The sequence below is a fragment of the Eurytemora carolleeae genome, unplaced genomic scaffold (assembly GCF_000591075.1).
Source record: "Eurytemora carolleeae unplaced genomic scaffold, Eaff_2.0 scaffold191, whole genome shotgun sequence".
NCBI classification, from domain to species: Eukaryota; Metazoa; Arthropoda; class Copepoda; order Calanoida; family Temoridae; genus Eurytemora; species Eurytemora carolleeae.
In genome coordinates, this window is record NW_019396105.1 from 920 (window position 1) to 22,809 (window position 21,890).

The window sequence follows — 21,890 nt, forward strand, 5'->3', positions numbered from 1 at the left end:
AGGCGATATTTTCTGAAGCAGGTTCCACGATGTACAACTGGAGTACACGACCAATAAGCAGACATCTATATTCAGGGATATTTAAGGATCCTTTGGATACAAAATACAAAACCTTCGAAAATAGAATCCATAAAGATGTTTTTTGTTAAAAGTTAGATATTTCTTTAGAAATTGTAAAACTTAACCCCGTGAATGGGTATTATACGCAACAAGTTGCGGCGAGATGACAGTCTAGAACCTTTTGTAAGAATGTAAGAATGTCGAGCCAGTACTAAAGGTCAAATTAACCCAGCCCATGAAAGCTTATTAGCAATCTGTATACATTTCTGTGTGTGGTACATTTACCCTTATATTAATCGAAACTTTTGAATACAATTTCTAATCCATCCTGAGTCCTGAGATGGAATTTAAAGAATTTGAGCCGCGGTTTAAATCCGCCAAACCCCGGTTTAAATTCAGCGCCGGCTTAAATCTTGAAACATTTGATACAATTTTAAGTGGAACCAACCATATTTAAACCGCGGCTTAAATTTAAACCGCCGCTCAAATTCTTTAAATTCGGCCACTGACTATTCAAATACAACAAAATTTAGAATAATTTTATTTGTTGAAAGTATAAGTGCAAGTATTATGAGAGAATTGTAGAGGATTCATTTTTCATTATTTTCTTTATTTTCTAGTTTTCTCAATATCTTTTTCATGTTCATCTTCGGAAACTATTTTCTCCTTGGTTGCAGTTAGAAGAAGACTCCTAGAAACAAAACAATAATAAAAATGGCGCCAAAATAAACAACTATGGAAGGTCAACTTCTACACTACAGTGTTCTTTAAATAATGATTTTAAATTGGCAATTGTTGTCCTCGTCATGCTTTATAAAATGTTGCTTTGTTATAAACTTTTACTCTGTTTATAGAACGGGATCGTACAAACCCAATCCTTTAATTGTGTGTCCATTTGGACTATAACCCTTGTCCCCTGCATTCAGTGTTAAATTTCAATCTGGAGAATTTGAAAGTTTTGGTTTTACTTATTAATTAAAATCTGACAAAATTAAATCCATGTATTTTTGCCATTTTTGAATTTATAAGAAGGCCGGACCACAGGACCACATTTCCTAATTCCAAAATTAATTTAAAGTAGTTTCAAGTGATCTTCAATTAAAGAGTGGCATGTCCGATTCACAATGCTGTCCTTAAATCATTTTTTGAGCTATCCCTGTTTTTCTTTCTGTAATGGATTCATTTCAATTAAGACTCTAAAAAAATCTTGCACATTCATGCTTCAGAGACAAGGAATGAATTGTAATGGATTTCAAACAGAAAAACGACGATATCTTCCTCGTTGTTGATTCTATAAAGGTGTAAAGTTTTCTTTTTATAAACTTTTCAATATCTTTATCCCCAAAAATGGAAAAAACTTTTCCAAAAATGTTGCTATTTATAACACATTAGTTTTTGGATTCTTTTTTTGCCTTTATATTCTCTCAGGTTCAAAATTTGGCATAGTGGAAGAAAACCAAATGCCTAGAAAAAACAATTTAAAAAAAAAATTTCTTTCACTATTTTTCCCCTAAAAGAACATATTGACTAAACAAACCAACTTGACGTGATGAAAACAAAACATTTTAACATGCTTTGTGGGACACCCTGTACAGTGTTATAGTATTACATTAATCAAGGAGTTTATTCTAGGTGTAACCCTCCCCCCCTCCCCTAGCAACAAACATTAAATAAGATATTAACCTCAACTTTTCAGAGTTTAACTATTTAGAAATTATAAATAAAAAGAACACCTGGTAAATTTATAATGTGTGGAAAGTTTTCTGTCAAGATGGATTTATTTTGAATCGGTTTCCTTTATTGTATTGGTTGATTTGTCTTTAAATCTTTTTTTGGACATTCCTATTCATTGGATTTCCACGCTTGGATGGTTTAACCCTTTCCAGGTTGGGCCATTTTTGTCTAATTTGTGGGGGGGGGGGCACTCCTCCCAACACTGTAAAATGTAAACAATAATAATTTTTTTTCATTCTTGACAAATATCACAATGTGACAAATGTTTTTTCATCTTTCAAGAGCTTTTCAACCATGTAAAATTTACAATGTACAAAAATAAAAAAGGTTATACACAATTTTTGATCTTTAATTTTTAAACACTGACCGGTCTTTTAACCGTCTTCCACCCTACCCCATTCGTTCTAGTGGAAGTCGTTTTAACAGGGAGGGGGGGGGGGGGCCGGGATAAGTTTAAAGTTTTTAGCTATGTTTTTATTTCTTTTTTTTCTCCAAACTACTTTAAAGTTTTTTATAAATGATAAATTCCCAGCTTTATTATTCAGCAATCCTTTAGGAAAGAAAAACTTTTATTTAATGAATCTAAAACTTCTTTCTTTAATTTCAAGACTGCTCTGTAAGAAAAGTGGGATTGTGCAGGAATCCATAAAACTTTGGAGAAGAAAGACGACATTTAAGCAATATTATGTATTTGTATTTATTTAAAACAAACACAAATCATTTACAAGGCGATCTCGAAATCAGATCACCCTGTCCAGGGTGTCCCACAAACCTTAACAGTTGAAAGATGAAAATTTCTTTGTGAAAAAATTATTGACTAGGCAAAAAATTCGCTCTTTTGTTACTCTAGGCAAAATGTTACCCTAGGCAAAATGTTACTAGGCAAAATGTTACCTAGGCAAACTGTTACCTAGGCAAAATGTTACCCTAGGCAAAATGTTACTAGGCAAAATGTTACCTAGGCAAACTGTTACCTAGGCAAAATGTGACTAGGCAAAATGTGACTAGGCAAAATGTGACTAGGCAAATTGTAGCTGAGCCGACTTAAAGGTCGTCGTTGATGTTTGCAATTTGCTGCATTGATTAATACTACACTAGGGGTATTTTTTGATTAAAATTAGGTTGACGCGTGAATACCGCTAGGTGTTACAAAAATCAAAGACAATATTCAAGTCATCTCTAAATCTTCATGTTTCGTGGGACACCCAATATTGTATCCCCTGTACCAATACCTGTAGTTAGGATAGTAACTATCTCGTGAAAAATGAGAATCATAATTATTGTATCTAGAGTAATCACTGTATCCTGGTCCATATCCTAGAAGTAAAATAAAAATCTTGTCAATAATAACAATTATAATAATAATAAATAGTAAGGGTGTTACTGTGAATACATTATATAAGCGATAATAAATATAACAAAAATACTTCTGTTGAATATATTGATGAATGATAAAAACAACAACAAAAGTTGGAACTTGAAACGATTATTACTGATTCATCATTATACAAATTTTCAGGGGACATTTTTGGATAAACACTCACAAATAATAACATTCCGCAACATGCGACGTTTCATTGCAATTTAAACAAAGGATGATATTTCAGAGACGACTGTACGGAATTTATTTAGCTGGAACTTTCATTTTGTTACTTTGTTTACTCAAGCATTTAGAAACATATTTAATACTATTTTTGAAAACAAAAAAATAAAATTTTAAATTTAACAAAAAACAAAAACAAATAAAATAAACCTTTAAAGAGACTGTTGTTAGAATTTGAAGTGACCCTTCAATTAAATAAGGGCCATATACCCGATTTACAATAACACTCTCACATTTTATATGATCAACAATGTGAAAAACAACGTTATTTTTCAACTAGCTTGAAAAGTGTTTAATTTTGATAATTCCCCTACAGTTTTAGAAGCAAAATATGCGCAAGTAACTTTTGAAGAAAAACACAAAGGAAAACAATATTACTTGATTAGACAAAGATTTTAAAGATATCGTTGTGAATGGAACATAACATGCTTTATCGTTTACAGTCCCTTTAAATTGTAACAATTAACGAGTTTATGATCGGTATTAAAATCTCATACTTTGTGTGTAACCCTGTACATGGAGGAAAAATATTTATAGCACAGGGTTATCCACAAAGGATGAGACTGAAGAGACGACTGTACGGAATTTATACTCTCTGTTTCTGCAAATATAAACTGTTTTTGTTTTGCTAAATTGTTAAATAAGCCGTTTAAAGACCACATTCAGAAAACTTGATTTAAACTTGAGATCGTCGTATTTTCATTATTTTCGTATCAATTATGACAAGCTTAAGAAGTTTGTGTAATGGGTATTCGACTAGGATTGATACCAGAAAATAGTCATTTTTTAAAATATCTCCATCCCTAGCTAAATCACTATTTTGGATAAAAGCCTTGATCTGTCTATTCAAGTGGGTTCTGGTGTTTAGTCTTTATAGGATCGATCCTGTTCTTAAGATTTTTTTGCCATCTTTTTTTTGTCAGTATTTTTTTGTTTTATCGGCATCTTGTGAGGTTTTTTATTAACACACTTTATTTGAAGAGTTTCCAGTCGTTTTTACAGTCTCATTCTTTGTGGTTAACCCTATACCTGGAGGATAGAAATCTACCACCATATAGACTGTATCTGAATATCTGCTGTACCCTGTACTGGAACGACTTGCTGTACATCTGTATTCTCCTCTATCTCTGAATATATGATAAAACATTCAGTGCAACCTTAGTATTTAGGGGGGGGGGGGTTTAGAGGAGGGTTTTTGGGCCCCAATGCGCATCAGGCCCCCCCCCCTCCCTTGAAAGACATCTCCCCTGGTTCATTTTGAGTACCGGGCCGATTTTCAAGAAGAAAGAGCAAGCTGTACAGTACACACTTAGACTATAATAAGGCAGAACGCGCGGGACGGTACGCCAGATGAAACATCCTTCTAGTGAAATGTATGTCCCCCCCTGAAGAAAAATTCCTGACTACGTCCCTGGTTGTTACTGAAGAGGCGTAGGATAAAATATATTCCAGGCAAAGCTGGGTTACCAAACTAGTACTGTATAAAGTTTTCTGTACTGTTCAAGATCGCATTTGAGTTTGACACTTAACAATTGCAATTTGCATTTTCTAGTTACTTTGTAAACTACACAATGGCAATTTTCATTCTAATATGGAATTTTACCATTGCAATTGAATTGTACAAATCCCAATTGAAATTTACACGACTGAATTTTACAGTTTACATTTGAATTGTACAATTCTCAATTGAATATTACAATTCCCATGTTAATAATACAATTCCTAATTGAATTGGACAGTTAAAAATATACAACTCAACAAATTAGTGTAATTTTACTGTTCATGTTTAACTCTACGCATTTGTTTTTAAAGTATTTTAGTATTTCTTGAAACAAGAAAAAGATGTAAAACTTTGTATATATCTTCAAGATGTCTTGAAGCCATGTTCTATAAATCTGTATAGTTTAATCCGAACCATCTAAAGAGGACGTGAGCAAAAGTTTGTGAAAAATGTTTCCTTGGCCTCTGTTTTATCACTATCCCGGAGCTAACTAGGAGTCAGGACATACTTTCAGTCCAGATAAAACTTCTTCTTTGATAAACATTATTCTTCTTCTTCTCTTCTTGATAAGCCTTCTTCTTCTCTTCTTGATAAACCTTATTTTTCTTCTTCTCTTCTTGATAAACCGTATTCTTGCTAAACCATAGTTTTTTTCTTCTCTTCTTGATAAACCTTATTCTTCTTCTTTTCTTGATAATCCTTATTCTTCTTTTATTGATATACCTTCTTCTTCTCTTCTTGATAAAGCATATTCTTTTTCTTCTCTTCTTGATAAAGCATATTCTTCATCTCTTCTTGATAAACCTTCTTCTTCTCTTCTTGATAAACCTTCTTCTTCTCTTTTTGATAAACCTTATTCTTCTTCTTCTCTTCTTGAAAAACCCCATTTTTCTTCTCTTCTTGATAAATCGTATTCTTCTTCTTCTCTTCTTGATAATACTTCTTCTTCTGTTCTTGGTAAACCATATTCTTCTCTAATTGATAAACCATATTATTATTCTTCTCTTCTTGATAAACAGCTTATTCTTCTTTTTCTCTTCTTGATAAACCTTATTCGTATTCTTCTCTTCTTTATAAACCATCTTCTACTAAGCAAAACTTCTATGCTTGTAAAAACTCTTATCTCTTCCTTTTCTTATAAACCTTCTTCACTCAAACCTTCTCTTTTTAGTTATTAACATTTTCTTTTTGAACCTTTATAACGAATAATTTACTGCATGGTTTTCTTCTATTTTTCTATTTTGTATATTCATAAACCCAAAAATCCTATGGTAGAACCTGTAGCATTGTGAAACAGGAAGCAGACAACATTAGCAATCGTGCAATCTTAAAAAATGAATTTAACTCAATAAGTTAATTTACAAGATACTTAATTGCTTTTAAACCAATATAATATACATAAAAGATTGTATATTTGTCGCCTTCTTATTCCACAGTTTTATGAGTCTCATTGTAATAAGATGTGGATTATTCTTACTCCTACCTTTCATCCCAGCCGTTGATGATAAGTTTAGAACCGTAATCTCCGATTCTGCGAACCTACCTTTCATCCCAGCCGTTGATGATAAGTTTAGAACCGTAATCTCCGATTCTGCGAACCTACCTTTCATCCCAGCCGTTGATGATAAGTTTAGAACCGTAATCTCCGATTCTGCGAACCTAGATTATCAAGGTGTGGAAACTCTATATAAATAATTAGTCTGAGTGCAAACTGAAATATAAAATAAAGTTTAGTCTTTCTGACGGTAAATTGAATTAATACTGCGGCAAATGCCAGGCTCGATCAGGGTTTCTCAACTTTTTTATATTTTATCTTTTGAATTAGTTTTTAAAATATATTTCAAATTTGAGAGTTGATTTTTGTAAAATTACAACAGTTTTCAACTTAAGCTGACAGAAATATCCCAAATACTCTGAACTATGCAAAACTTAAGAAATGAATTCACGAAAGGTATCAAAATAAGTTTTGTAAATTCCTTTGACAGAAGAAAATTTAAAAATGATGACTTTTTCAGGAACAGAACTTTAATCGTTGATGTAGAAATTTTTATTTGTCTATTTATGAAAAAATGAAAAGTGTAAACTTGACAAGTCCAAATACTGATAGCTAATCAGTGAGGCCCGTTTTTTTATTTTCAAAACAACGAGACCAATAAAACTGTAGATTAGTAAGACGACTGTTAGACTTAAATTATGTTTGCTAAAAGTCCAATTAACATAAAATACAAAAATTGTGAACTGAGCAGTATGTGTACACAAACAGACCCATATCATTTAAAATGTTAATTTTCGAGTTAATTTTTGAAAATATTTGCTTTATAACAACATCAAAAAAAAGGATTGCTCTAATGTCGTCTTCCTATTCCACAGTTATAAAGGACCCACTTAGTCTTAGTCTTTTTAAACCAAGTTCGTTTTAATCTATTGATCAAACATATTTTTAATTAATTTTATGATTGAAAATATCGTCTCTTTTTTATTAAATATTTAAATGTCTCACCTGCATTCTTGACCCCATCCAGTCCTGTTGGTAGACTGGATACCGCCTAGTGGGGGACAAATTAGTAAAAATATTATACAATTTTTTATAAAAAACAACTTGTCAGAAAGTACCTAATTTTTCGAAAAATAATTCGAACAAATCAATATAACAAACATTTTGTTAATTATGTCGAACTACCGAAAACAAATCAAGATAACGAAAGTTTTTTTTTGAAACATGTTAGAATAGAACCTTTCTGATTTATGCATAACATTCTGTTTGTAATTTAGAACAATATGTTCGTTTTATCAAATGCATTCGGTAGTTAAAAATTTTGCCGCCTTTTGACCAATATTATCGACCTATTATTCCCCTAACATAGGGAAGTTAGGTTACTTAACGTCCCTTGGGACAGTTATGTAAAATAACCACCCGCTCTGTGAGGTTTTCGGGGAAAAAATCGCGTATTTTCATTTTAAAAGACGATAAACTGGTGTACAACTACTTTTTCGGGAAATTCAAAATTTTACTTATTCACGGGTTCCCTCAACCAATCCAGAGCGCAGCGAGGAATGTTTTGTGGACAAAATTGGTCTTGGGAATTCCAGCTTGATAAAGTAAAATACCATTAACTTCCCTGTAAAGTAGTTGTAACTAATTAAAAGGGACTGTAAGCGTAATTTTAGGTGACCCTCTACGCAAAGGTATTATGTCCAATTTACAACAGAACCCTTTTATCATCGACGTGTGTCTATCTCTAAAATGGTGTTCAAATTGCCAGAAAATAGGATCAGTGCAAAACTCAACACAGCTGGCGTTACTTATATTGTATTCCTCGGAAAATATCCAAATGTCCAAACAGTCCAAGGCGGTTTTCATAAATTTGTTCTATTAGGAATCTGACACACCACTCTACAATAGACAGTCACTTGAAATTACACCTACGGATTGTTTAAAGGGAGTGACCGGTAATGTATGGTGGTATAATGAATGTATTGTGGAGAAATTTTGTTGGATTCATTTGAGACATATGAAAGGTTTCTACGGCGTATATCTAAAGAGGTTGAGCGCAAAGTCGATGTTAAAAATCATGAATTTGGGTGGGTACGTTTTAGGATTTTTTAAAAATTATTAAATAACGACGACAAAGAATGTAAAAAAATTCTACAGTAAACTAATTTGTTGAACCAAAGAAAGGAGTTGATCTCGAAATGGTTTAGGTTCCGGCTCTGGGAGAAAATCTTAGTCAAAGCCGACTTTACAACGGAGAACTCATTGTTTAAGGTTAACATAATTAGTTGTTTAGGAACAGGTTGAGAAAATAAAAATTAACTCTTATCATCGAAAATAAGTAATCTTATTCAATTATTAGTTTCTATAGTCTCTGATTATTCACAAAGATTTTCTGCAGATTTTCTGGATTTTTAATTGAAAAGACGACATTTGAAGAATTTGTAGAAATCTGCGAACAAATTCATAGAAAATTAATTACCGTAATGAAAAAAAAATAAGTAATTGATTCTAACATTAATTTATTGACAAATTTCCTTTGAAAAATATTTTCCTAACCATCTAATTAGTTTACTGTATAATTTTTACTTTATTTTTCGTCGTCGTTATTTAATAATTGATTAATATGTCTCAAATGAATCCTAAAAAATTGGTCCACAATACTGCATAAGTAGTTCAACCACCATTAATTGCCGATCACTCCCTTTAAGGTCGGATAAAAATGCCTAATATTAGGAAAGAAAGAAAATTTGCCGGCCAGGCGACAACAAACCGAAGTTTCAAAAAACAAGAAAATATATAAATATATGTAATATCCACATGAACATGAGGGGTTTGAAATTAAAAGTCTAAACTTTCTATCTTTCTCTAAATATACTAATTATATCTGAAGTATTTTTAGCTCCGTATTTGGATACACTTTCATAGGGATAAATAAAACATTTTTTGGAAATGAAATAATTTCTTGTCATGCTTTCGCAGCGTTAATTTTTTTAAATTAGACTACGTGGAATTTTTATTACTCCTTATATAATCAATCAAAAATAGCGCAGTCTGGACCAAAAAATATTTTTTATCTTTGACGTCAGAGATATCAATATTATATTATTTGAAAATTGAGTGCCGAGAAAGCAGTGTACAGTAAACACGGTTTCTTTACTTTTTATCTTTTATCTTTTCTCTTTAGACGTACAGTGTACAATATAGACAATACACACTCAGTTTCTTTACTTTTTATCTTTTATCTTCTCTCTAAAGGACACAAACATGCATTTGTTCTTAGCTCTCAACTTTTCCCCATCGTTACAAATTGGTATTATACAAGACTTTGGTTCATACACTTTTTCTTGTTTATCTGGTAAACTTTGTCTGATGTTTTTTAATCTTTGTCTTATGTCTGTTTAACTTTGCCTCGTGCCTGCTCTGGTGTCTATTCTGCTTTTACTGTTGTCTAATAAACTTGTCCGCTGTACTTTGTACTATGTCTACTGTTATGTCTGGTGTCTTCTGTACTTTGTCTGATGTATGATAAACTTTGTTATATGTTAACCGTGCTTTGTTTATAGGCTGGAGTACTATTTCTAATGTATTTTTGATGTCTAATGTACTTTGTCTTTTGTATATTGTATACATGTAATCTGATGTCTAATTAATAAACTTAGGTTTTGTACTTTGTGTAGAGGCTCTTGTACTTTGTTTTATGTCTGCCGTACTTTGTCTTATGTCTGTTTAATTTTGTCTTATGTCTGTTTAATTTTGTGTAATGTTTGTTAAACTTTGTTTGATGTCTGTTAAACTTTTCTGATGGCTGTTCAACTTTGTCCGATGCCAATCGTGCTTTTTCTATTGTCTGTCGTATACTTTTTCTAATGTATTTAATGTCTGTTTGAAGTCTGTTGTACTTTGTCTGTTGTCTATTGAGCATTATCTGATGTCTAATAAACTTGGTGTGTGTACTTTGTCTAAATGCTGTTTAACTTTGTCTAGTGACTGCTAAACTTTATCTGACGTCGGTTGAACTTTCTCTAATATTTGCTGTCTGCTAAACGTTAACTTATGTCTGTTAAACTTTGATTGATGTCTGTTAAACTTTATCAAATGTTTGTTAAATTTTGTCCGATGTCTGCTAAACTTTGTGTATTTTCTGTTGTAGTTTGTCTGATGTCTTTCTACTTTGTGTGATATCTGCATGTTAAACTTTGTCTGATGTCTGTTTAATTTTGTCTGATGTCTGTTTAACTTTGTCTGATGTCTGTTAAACTTTGTCTGATGTCTGTTTAATTTTGTCTGATGTCTGTTAAACTTTGTCCGATTTCTGTTAAACTTAGTCTGATGTCTGTTAAACTTTGTCTGATGTCTGTTTAATTTTGTCTGATGCCTGTTTAACTTTGTCTGATGTCTGTTAAACTTTGTCTGATGTCTGTTTAATTATGTCTGATGTCTGTTTAACTTTGTCTGATGTCTGTTAAACTTTGTCTGATGTCTGTTAAACTTGTCTAATGTCTGTTTAATTTTGTCGGATGTCTGTTTAACTTTGTCTGATGTCTGTTAAACTTTGTCTGATGTCTGTTAAACTTTGTCTGATGTCTGTTGTATTCTGTCTGTTAAAATGATCAAATAAGAAATATCTGATATTTGACTTCTTTCTTAAATTCTTAATGCAAATAGTTGTTGGTTCTTGTGCAAAAACTTTTGATTTATTATTTGCTTGCACCTTTTTGCAAAGGTATAATTTGTATCCGTTGTAGTCGGGTGTTTTGTGAGCTGCTAGATTGAGCTAGATTGAGCTAAACCTGTATAAATAATAAATAGATGTTTTAGCTAGGACTGGTCAATGTTAAAAAGGGCAGTTTTAAAAATCAACAGAAGACTCCGTTGATTTCAATTTCGTTGACAAACATTTGAAATTTACAGAAACTATTTTTATAATTTCTTTTTAATAAGATAAGTATTTACTTTAGAATTTTACCCCGTTCAAAGATAGGAGTATTAATATACATCTTTTAATGCCTCTTGTTTAAAAACTAAACAACCGTTGATGTTGAAGAAAGTTAACGAATTTAGAAATATCGTCCGTTAACGCCATTAAAAAATCCAAATCGTGAACAAATAATACATTGATCAACGAACGAGAAAAAAAAAACATTAGTTATTAGTGCAAACCGAACGGTTTAACGAACAGTTTAAAAAGTGTGAGTGTGCTCAGTCCTAGTTCCGAATCAAGGTGTCCAAAAGTACAAATAAACCGTCTTACTTTAAATATGTTTACAGAGGCGCAATTGGAATATTTTCTAAGGGGTGCGGAGAGACTATTTTTCGCGGCGGTATCGACAATTTTTAAAACAAATTTTGGATTTATAAATCTCCTCAGAGAAAATTCTCAGTTTTGAACAATTGTCAGTTCTTGCGGTGTAAATTTCCCTAATGGCTAAATTAACTAACCTGTCTCCAGGGCTGCTTGGAACGCGTTCCCAAACAATATTTGAAACTATATTTGTTCCACGTGGAAACTCACAGATCAGTTCCACATCTGCACCATACTCACGGAACCTTCCTAATATACAGGGATAGTTAATATACATGGAACTCCTGGTATGCAGGGATAGTTAATATACTTGGAACTCCTGTTATACAGGGATAGTTAACATACATGGAACTCCTAATATGCAGGGATAGTTAATATACATGGAACTCTTGATATACAGGGATAGTTAATATACATGGAACTCCTGGTATACAGGGATAGTTAATATACATGGAACTCAAGTTTTACAGGTATAGTTGATATACATGGAACTCTTGATATACAGGGATAGTTAATATACATGAAAATCCTGTTTTACAGGGATAGTTAATATACATGGAAAGAGATCGCCAAAAATAAACACGTATACACTCTCACGCAAAAAATATTGATTGAATTTTGCTAAATAATCCTTTTAAACTGAATCTGAATCACTGAAGAGGGTTATGCAATTTATAGCAAAATCTAACTTGATAAAATTCTAAGTCTGAGTTAAAATTATAGAGATAATCTTTATAATTTCCAATCGAGGTTTCTAAATATTTTGCAGCAAAGACGTTGAGAGAGTATTTGTCAGAATTTTTTACTTTTCTTTAGGTTTGATGGGTACCGTTGTGAATCGAGCTTTTAATTCTTTAATTGTAGGTGATAATAATACCAATCATAAGATTCGTATTTCTATCAATTCTATTGCATTTTTAGTCCCACTCGAGTTGATCAAAAGAATTGAGTTGTTATTATGATTTTTTTAGAAAAGAGAACCTTGATAAAATGATATTTTTTATTCGGATGAACAATTTCATCTTATCATTCTCTTAATACAAGGTAGAATGTGATAGAAATGTAGAACTTTTTACATTAACGTAATGATTAGTAAAACAAAAATTTTAACCTAATAAGCAATGCTCTTTGCTCAACACAAACAGCAAGAGCAATAGTTTAAAGATTATCAACAATTACATTAACACGATCCACATGATCATCAGAGCAATAACTAGAACATGATCATGATCATGAGCATAATTACCGACCATGATCAAAATGATCAACAGAATTAAAAGCATGATCATGATTAGAATAATCATCAATAACAATAGCATAAGAAGGATAAAACGGATCAAGATGGTGGAAACTATTAAAAAATAAAAAATATCAAATTAACAGAAGATGATTAAACTTTACCTTTCCCAGCATATACTCCATTCCTACTGCCAGTACTCCCATAGTAGTCGTTATCTCGAAACCTAGGAGTACATGTTATATACTATACTGCCAGTACTCCCATAGTAGTTGTTATCTCGAAACCTAGGAGTACATGTTATATACTATACATAGTGCATAAAAAAAAACTCTTTTTTAAAAACATACTGAATTACAGCTAACAATTAAATAAAACTATTTTTTTCTGTTCATTTCTCTGAGTTCAGTCATAAAATCTCTGATGTATTTAGATTCTCGTACTTCAAGTAAACTTCTATGGTAAATACGGTAGATTATGAGTCCTCGTTAATATTCAGTAAGCCTTAACTTTGAAAGCCATTTCTTCTCGTTTAATGGTGAGTTTTTGAACATTTAAATTGCAGTACGCTTGTTTCTAACTTAAGTACTGCTCGAATTTTGCGTCAGAGCGTGAACATCTTGGACTTCAGTGTATATATCAGGACATTGAAGACGACTTTCTATTTCAATTTTTCTACCAAGCTTTCAAGCAGCTAGATGCGTAGAAAATACAAACAAAGAGGAACAGCCGTTAAACATGTTCTCTTTGCCTACTTTTTAACTTGTAATTTTTAAAAATCTTCTTAGAAATCAAAACTTAAAAAAGAAAAGTCGTCCTCATTGTATTATGAATAATTGAATAAATTGTTAACACCTATAAAAGTATATGATGCATATCCGAATAAATAAAGATTTAATAAGTAGATACATGTAATATATTAATTCCATTTATTGTATTATATGGAATAAACACACATATACACAATTTTACAGTTGTAAAAAATGTAGTTTTATAACTATACTCGACTATTTTAGTATTATTATTAGTGGCATTACAATAAGGTATAATAGTTTTTTTCATGTAACATAAAGAACTTTTTGGTCGAATAATTTTATCAAAAAGAAACAATTATGGAGGCTGGCGGAATTGGATAAAGATTTGTAAAATTAGTTTTGTTGTGTTCTTGTAAAGCAGATCTGTAAAACGAGGGAGGAAAGACACACCGCACCTGTTTATCGTCTACAAATGGCCGTCACAAACTCAACCTTTGGTAGCGCTATTATTTATTTTTCATCCAGAACGCAGCGTTTTTTTCGTCCGGCGTTTAGAATATCCTTTTTTGATTATTTTCTAGGTGAGCGCCACCCAAATATGGAATTTGCGAAGTCATTTGCGGCCCGGACAAAAGGAAAGGTACGGTATGCCTTCCCTCCCTCGTCAAAGATTTTGTCTGTAAAGTTTTTGTAAAAGTTCAAACGACTGGAAATTATATTAACTTTAAGAACCCTTGGTTTATCTCGGCCTTCACAAACATATACAATTGTTTTTTGTTAAACTGAAACTTTTTATTTGATTTTTTTGACATTTAGATTCGGTCGTCTTTTTTTTGTTTTGAGCTAAAAAATCTGATTTAAAAATTAAAAACTTTTTTTAGTTTCAACTTTCATATCTTTTGCAGGTTTCAATTTTTCAAGAACTAAGAAAATATTCTATTTTCAACTCTCAATATTTTCAAAACCAAGAAAATATCCTATTTTTAGTTTCACTACTTTAAAAAACTAAGAAAATACCAAACTTTTAGTTTCAATACTTTGAAAACTAAGAAAATATCGGTTAGTTTCAATATTTACAAAACTAAGAAAATATCCTATCTCTTAGTTTCAATATTTTCAAAACTAAGTAAATATCCTATCTTTTAGTTTAGTTATACTAACAATAAAAAATCATGCATTTAAAATAAATATTATACTCTACCCATTCCCAGTTCCGCTGTTTGCGTTGCTTCTAAAATTGTGAAAAATTATTTATTTTTTTGGCTGAATATTTATAAACCATCACGTTGCCATTACAAAAAACAGGATAAACAAAATAAAAATAAATCGATTAATTTAATAGGAAGAGAGTTACTTTTACTATTATAATTAGGGGAAAAAGTTAGATTAATGAATCCTTTAGAGAAAGCGGTTTAAAAAATAAAAAATAAAGAGTGTTTTGAATAAAAAAATATTTACTACTTTTTTCTTTCGCTGTTTCTCTGCATAAAGAGAACTTAAAATAAACCGGTTTCCACGGATCCTAATTTAGGCAATGTGAGTGAAATAAGGAAAGGGTGATTGTTTACAATTAACAACTATGACGCATAAGTTCAGCTCAGGAACTTGTTTTTTTCGAAACAATAGAAAAAGAATTGAGTCTTTGTCACAAACTTTGATTTTCTAATTCCAATATCTTTGCAACTTTCTTTCATTGACTTCAGATATTTCAAACTATGAATAATATTCAATCAAATAGTCTAAGTTTGAAATATTAAAGGTGTTCACCATCAGTATGCAAAGATATAGTATTCAACCATTTGAGTTTGTGGCAAAGACAACAAAGTAGAGCATAGCAAAATGGCCGGGCTTCAGCAATAATTGTTTACTATTATATTCTACTAGTTCTACAGCTGTTTTAGAGCTGTCCTAATAAATTAAAGTTCAATGTAAACAAACTCTATCCCCCTCTCCTTAGTTATATACAAGGTTATAATGCAAGGAAAGTTAATTGCAGTTGCGTATACTCTGCGTACATATTGAAACCAATTCTCTCTGGGCGGAATTTGTAAACAAGAATAGATGTTTCAATGTTCTTCTAGTATCCCTTGACAGGCTGTGACATCCGTCTTGTATTTACATTACCGCTCAGAGACAGTACGCTGCAGTACAAAAGATGTGTACACCTTTGAAACACCTTTCCTTGTATTATAACCTTGGTTCCATATATTCTTGACCATAAGTAGGCTTCGTGGTCAGTTATGCAGCTCAATCATCGAGAAACTAGTTCCCGCCACATTTTAAGATCTGTGGAAAACGGTTAAAATCAAATTCTCTTGCATGAGATAGAAATAATAGATATTTAGTTATCCATCACGTTTTATTTGTTACAATCTCTTCTGAAGAATTTCAATCTAAAATGCGTTCCAAGAAATTATGATCATAGAAAAATTATTTTAAAAATTTAAAAGATGTTCCACAAAAATACAAGGTTTTAATATTTTTCGTCATAATTGCCACTCTTTGCTCTGAATATCTAGCGGACTAGAAAAAAAATTATCAAAAGACTAAATTTTTCAGCAACAGCTATAAAATAAATATGGTTTATGTATAAAAATGTATAATACCCTGTGCCTGTCCCAGTGTTGGCATTGTTTCTAAAAGTTTTAACCAATTATTTTCATGTCAACATTTTCCCTGATGGGGGAACTCGGTTTTAATTTTATTTACTTATGCTTCTGCCACAAAAATAAGATTTTTTAGATCTTTTCTAAAATAAATTTTCTTTTGTGCAGAGACTGTAAATGTTATTTCAAGTGCCCCTCCTTAAATTGAAAAACAATTCATGTCCAATTCACAACGGTTCCAAATAAAAATTGTTCAGAGTAAGAATGAATGAGATATCCTTATATTTAACTCTGAAAACAATTTTTAACTGTGTTGACTTCTGACAATTCCATCTTTAAGTTTGTTTCACAAATTCACCGGTTGCCTTAATGGAGAAACAACTGCTGAAAATTATCAATTTTCAACGGTGCTAATTTGCAAGAACAATGTTACTCAGATAAAGGTTTAAAGGATGCCGTTGTAAATCAGGGTTGGAGTTAAACTTGAAAAACGTCGACAGTTCCTTTAAGATTGAATATATGATGGTAGGCGATTATATTAATACAATAACAATATTAACAAGCTTTTTTTCGAATTACAAGTTTACAAGTAACCAATAGACAGCTTCTCTTGACTTCTATGTTTATGTGTATCCATGAAGTTTAAAAGCTTAACTGAAATAAAAATTGAAATCAAAAGTCGTCTTCATTGAATTGATATAATCACCTACAACTATTTGATTTACCTGCCAGAGAAGTCGTCATATCTATTGATGTACGGATCATTATAGTAACTGCTGGGATACCCTACTCCTCGTCCGTACCCTGACTTACACTGGTTCTCAGGTCGGGCATACCGGTCAAAACAGTATCTATACACTCGGTATCCATATCTGAACATAAACAGTATCTATACACTAGGTATTCATATCTGAACATAAACAGTATCTATACACTCGGTATCCATATCTGAACATGAACAGTATCTATACACTCGGTATCCATATCTGAACTGTTAAACCTTAGGCCTAACTAAATGAAACATGGTGGGGGTTGAAAAATGTTTATTGGTTAAAACTTGTTACGGAATATATAGGAGCGTTTTTACTTTCTGTGGGGGGATTTAGGGAGCTTCTCAACTGCTGGAATTGATGAGTCTTCAGAACAGGGAGCAGTCTCGAGCAGAACCGTAGAATGCTGCTTCTGTAGGGAACTGCTTTAAGCTGTAGGTGTAGATGAACCTTTAGAGCTGTCAGGAGCAGAACTGTAGAATGCTGCTTCTGTAGGGAACTGCTTTAAGCTGTAGGTGTAGATGAACCTTTAGAGCTGTCTGGAGCAGAACCAAAACAGTATCTATATATTCGGTATCCATATCTGAACATAAACAGTATCTGTATACTAGGTATCCCTATCTGAAAATAAGCAAAGTTGTCGTCTTTTCGTATAATTGTTTTGTTTGTTTGTTTGTATGTACCATTTTTGAGGTATCTCAGATAACCCCAGGAAAGGTAAATGAAATGATCTTGATATATTCTTTAACTCAGGACATGGCTGGGCGAAATTAAAAAAATAATCCTAGAAAAAGTTGAATTTTAACATTTTTGGAAATCCATCAATGCTAACAAAAAAAAGCAAAATTTCGGTTCAGTTTTGAAGTACGAGAAAGAAATGACCGCTTAAAAAGTAAGATTTAAAACTTTTAAGTTTAAATTGTTACTAGAAACAGCCTTTTAAAAATGTATTGCGGCATTTATTGGTGAATGGTAGACCTAATCATTTTGAAAGGGTAATTTTGAATTAGCTTGGGAACACACGTTGGCCGGGAAATTAAGTTTTCCTGTTAAAGTCGTTCCCTTGGTTCTACTGAGTATACTGTTAAAGTCGTTCCCTTGGTTCTACTGAGTATACTGTTAAAGTCGTTCCCTTGGTTCTACTGAGTATACTGTTAAAGTCGTTCCCGTGGTTCTACTGAGTATCCAAATTTGATACAAATATGTCTGCAAGAGTTTCCGGAATTATGTTCGGACATAAAAACAAACAGACAAACAGCTAATAGTATACTTTATATCTATGGAAGATCAAACGTCTTCCAATGTAAAGTGGAACTGTTGTCGTCTTCCTTATGTTTTAATCAGGAATGTCAAAAAAGATTTAGTAGTTTGGATTTGTAATTGTAGTTTATGTCCGGGTTACATATATATATAGAGTTTATTCCAAATTATGATCGGATCAGATCCATTAAACATTTTGTATTGGAAAATATATATTTAAACATCTAAAATGTATATTTAAACGGAAAAAAATAGAAAATACTATATATACATATATATACAGGGTGTCCCACGAAACATGACAGTATGCAAGACGACTTGAATGTCGTCTTGATTTTTGATATAATTTGCTGCGTTTATTTGTCGACCTAATTTTAGAAGTAAATTTTTAGAGATAATTATCACAAAATTCCCCTAGTCCTGCCATTTCCAAAAAGTGGTCTGCCTTTTTTGTGCTTTCAATATTGCCCGAGATATGAAGAATTTCGTTCAGATTTCGACAATTTTGCTTTTATTTGACAAAATTGAAATCTGAACCAAACTCTTTGCATCTCCGGTTATATTGAAAGCACAAAAAACGCAGACCACTTTTTGGAAATGCCAGGGCTAGGAGAATTATGTGATAATTGTTTCAAGAATCATACATGTTAAAGTAGATAGAAGACTAAATGTCACAAATAAATTCAAATATCAAAGACGACTTTCAAGTCGTCTTGCTATTGTCATGTTTCGTGGGACACCCTGTATATATATACTTTATATATACTTATAAATATATATAAATGTTCTGAGTTACAAATTACAAAATCCAGAGTGTTATCTTTATTAAAATACTGTCAGCTGAGACCCTCTGATATTCACCTATCCTACTTAACCCCTGAACCCAAAACTTAAGACAAGGTATCGTTATAAAAACCAGTTTTGAAACCCGGGTTTCACGAAAGGGGTTAGACAGTTCTGTAAATATCAATATTATTATGAAATATTATGTTATTTAGTTTCTTTATATTCTCCTTTTTTCGAATCTCTTAAATTAAAATATCTACTTAAATGTTAAGACCCCGAAATTGAAACTCGGGAGTTTCATTCAACGATGCTCTTTAAATTTCGGGCTCTGAGCTCTCCTACACAGTACACATATCTACCCGACCCCATAAAACCCCCTGATATTGACCTGTCGTAATCATATCTACCAAAGCTGTCTGCCTCCTGAGCCTTTGCAGTATGTGCTACCACCAGCACTGTATAGAATGCTAATAAATTAGGTTTTTTTTTCGGTCATTTTGTACAGTTTTACCCACAAAGGTTGAGATTTTAACGACGACCTGAAACATTTTAAATGTAACGATTTGAAGGCTATGTGGTATATTAGATGATTTGAAGCCTATATGGTATATTAAACGATTTGAGGGCTATGTGGTATATTGAATGACTTCAAGGCTATGTGGTATATTAGATAATTTGAAGCCTATATGGTATATTAAACAATTTGAAGGCAATGTGGTATATTGAATGATTTCAAGGCTATGTGGTATATTACATGATTTGAAGCCTATTGGTATATTAAATGATTTGAAGCCTATATGGTATATTAAACGATTTGAAAGCTATGTGGTATATTGAATGATTTGAAGGCCATATGGTATATTAAATGATTTGAAGCCTATATGATATATTAAATGATTTGAAGGCTATATTGTATATGAAGGCTATATGGTATATTGAATGATTTGAAGGCTATATGGTATATGGTATGATTTGAAGGCTTAATGGTATACTAAATGATTTGAAGTTTATATGGTAAATTAAATGATTTAAAGGCTATATGGTATATGGTATGATTTGATGGCTATATGGTATATTAAACGATTTGAAGGCTATATGGTATATTGAATGATTTGAAGGCTATATGGTATATTAAATGATTTGAAGTCTATATGGTATATTAAATGATTTGAAGGCTATATGGTATATGGTATGATTTGAAGCCTATGTGGTATATTAAACGATTTGAAGGCTATGTGGTATATTGAATGATTTCAAGGCTATGTGGTATATTACATGATTTGAAGCCTATATGGTATATTAATTTGAAGGCTTAATGGTATACTAAATGATTTGAAGTTTATATGGTAAATTAAATGATTTAAAGGCTATATGGTATATGGTATGATTTGATGGCTATATGGTATATTAAACGATTTGAAGGCTATATGGTATATTGAATGATTTGAAGCCTATATGGTATATTAAATGATTTGAAGCCTATATGGTATATTAAACGATTTGAAGGCTATGTTGTATATTTAATGATTTGAAGGCCATATGGTATATTAAATGATTGGAAGCCTATATGATATATTAAATGATTTGAAGGCTATATGGTATATTAAATTATTTGAAAGCTATATGGTATATTTAATGATTTGAAGGCTTAATGGTATATTAAATGATGTAAAGGCTATATGGTATATTAAATGATTTGAAGGCTATATGGTATATTAAATTATTTGAAAGCTATATGGTATATTTAATGATTTGAAGGTTTAATGGTATATTAAATGATTTAAAGGCTATATGGTATATTAAATGATTTGAAGGCTATATGGTATATTAAATGATTTAAAGGCTATATGGTATATTAAATGATTTGAAGGCTATATGGTATATTAAATGATTTGAAGGCTATATGGTATATTAAATGATTTGAAGGCTATATGGTATATTGAATGATTTGAAGGCTATATGGTATGTTGAATGATTTGAAGTTTATATGGTATATTGAATGATTTGAAGGCTATATGGTATGTTGAATGATTTGAAGGCTATATGGTATATTAAATGATTTGAAGGCTATATTGTATATCATATGATTTGAAGGCTATATGGTATATTAAATGATTTGGTTAGGGGAAAATGTATACTATCATGGTTAAAGTTACATTTTGCTAAGTCGTCTTGAAGTTTCATTCTTTGTGAGTAACTCTGTATTATTCCTCATTTACATCATATTCGATCCTAAATATTGAGTTCAAAAGAAAATTCAATTTAATTTCCGATTGGACTCAAAACTTCGAAAACCTAAATTTGATTATTTTTTCTCCGAAAGTATATCGATCATAAGTCACAATTTTTTTCATTTTCTTGAAGCAATAATTATTTTAAGGATACTCAATCTAGAATAAACTAAGGGCACAAGTCTAGAAAGCTTATGGGATTTTTTTTACTCATGATAATTGTTGATAAAATTCTGTTTAATATTTAGCAATCTTAACCTAGCAGCCACTGCAGCATTTTCATTTTCTAATTTCAATCAGATATCTGAAACTAATGAAATAATTAAGTTTTTGTCACAAACTTTGATTTTCTGTTCCTTATATCATAGCAATGTTGTAGACCTTAGATATATTCCAAACTGTGAACTCTGTTTGATAAAATAATTTAAGATTGAAATATCAAATGTTTACACAATCAGTTTGCAAATTTATAGGGATTAGACAATTTCAGTTGGTTGTAAAGACTCAACTTCTTTCTTTAAAAAAAATGTAATTATTAGAAGTAAAAAAA

At 31.4% G+C, this 21,890-nt stretch overlaps 1 protein-coding gene across 4 annotated transcripts; it reads right to left on the reverse strand.

Annotated features, from left to right (window-relative positions):
* Positions 1-585: 585 nt before the first annotated feature.
* LOC111695068 (uncharacterized) lies at positions 586-21,640 on the reverse strand. Of its 4 annotated transcripts, none has more exons than XM_023464230.1 (12): positions 21,599-21,640; positions 19,498-19,564; positions 17,019-17,165; positions 16,294-16,323; positions 14,889-14,918; positions 13,097-13,158; positions 11,833-11,944; positions 7,399-7,444; positions 6,502-6,557; positions 4,427-4,524; positions 3,027-3,111; positions 586-751 (listed from the first exon to the last, which is right to left on the reverse strand). In XM_023464230.1, the coding sequence occupies exons 1-12, from the start codon at positions 21,621-21,623 to the stop codon at positions 670-672; spliced, it is 840 nt and encodes a 279-aa protein (XP_023319998.1). In that variant the 5' UTR covers positions 21,624-21,640; the 3' UTR covers positions 586-669. The 4 variants fall into 4 exon arrangements, with proteins under 4 accessions (XP_023319998.1, XP_023320001.1, XP_023319999.1 ...); XM_023464233.1 differs by having other exon boundaries at positions 17,019-17,241; XM_023464231.1 differs by lacking the exon at positions 14,889-14,918.
* Positions 21,641-21,890: the final 250 nt, after the last annotated feature.

Bases quoted from the DNA above. Each gene is read 5' to 3' on its own strand.
- LOC111695068 (XM_023464230.1), bottom strand. From the start codon at position 21,623: ATGAAAATGCTGCAGTGGCTGCTAG. The intron at 4,525-6,501 runs GTAGGTTCGCAG...TCATATATTCAG, and splicing joins ATCAACGGCTGGGATGAAAG to AGATAGAGGAGAATACAGAT. The intron at 752-3,026 runs GTATTGGTACAG...TTTTGTTTCTAG, and splicing joins AGTTACTATCCTAACTACAG to GAGTCTTCTTCTAACTGCAA.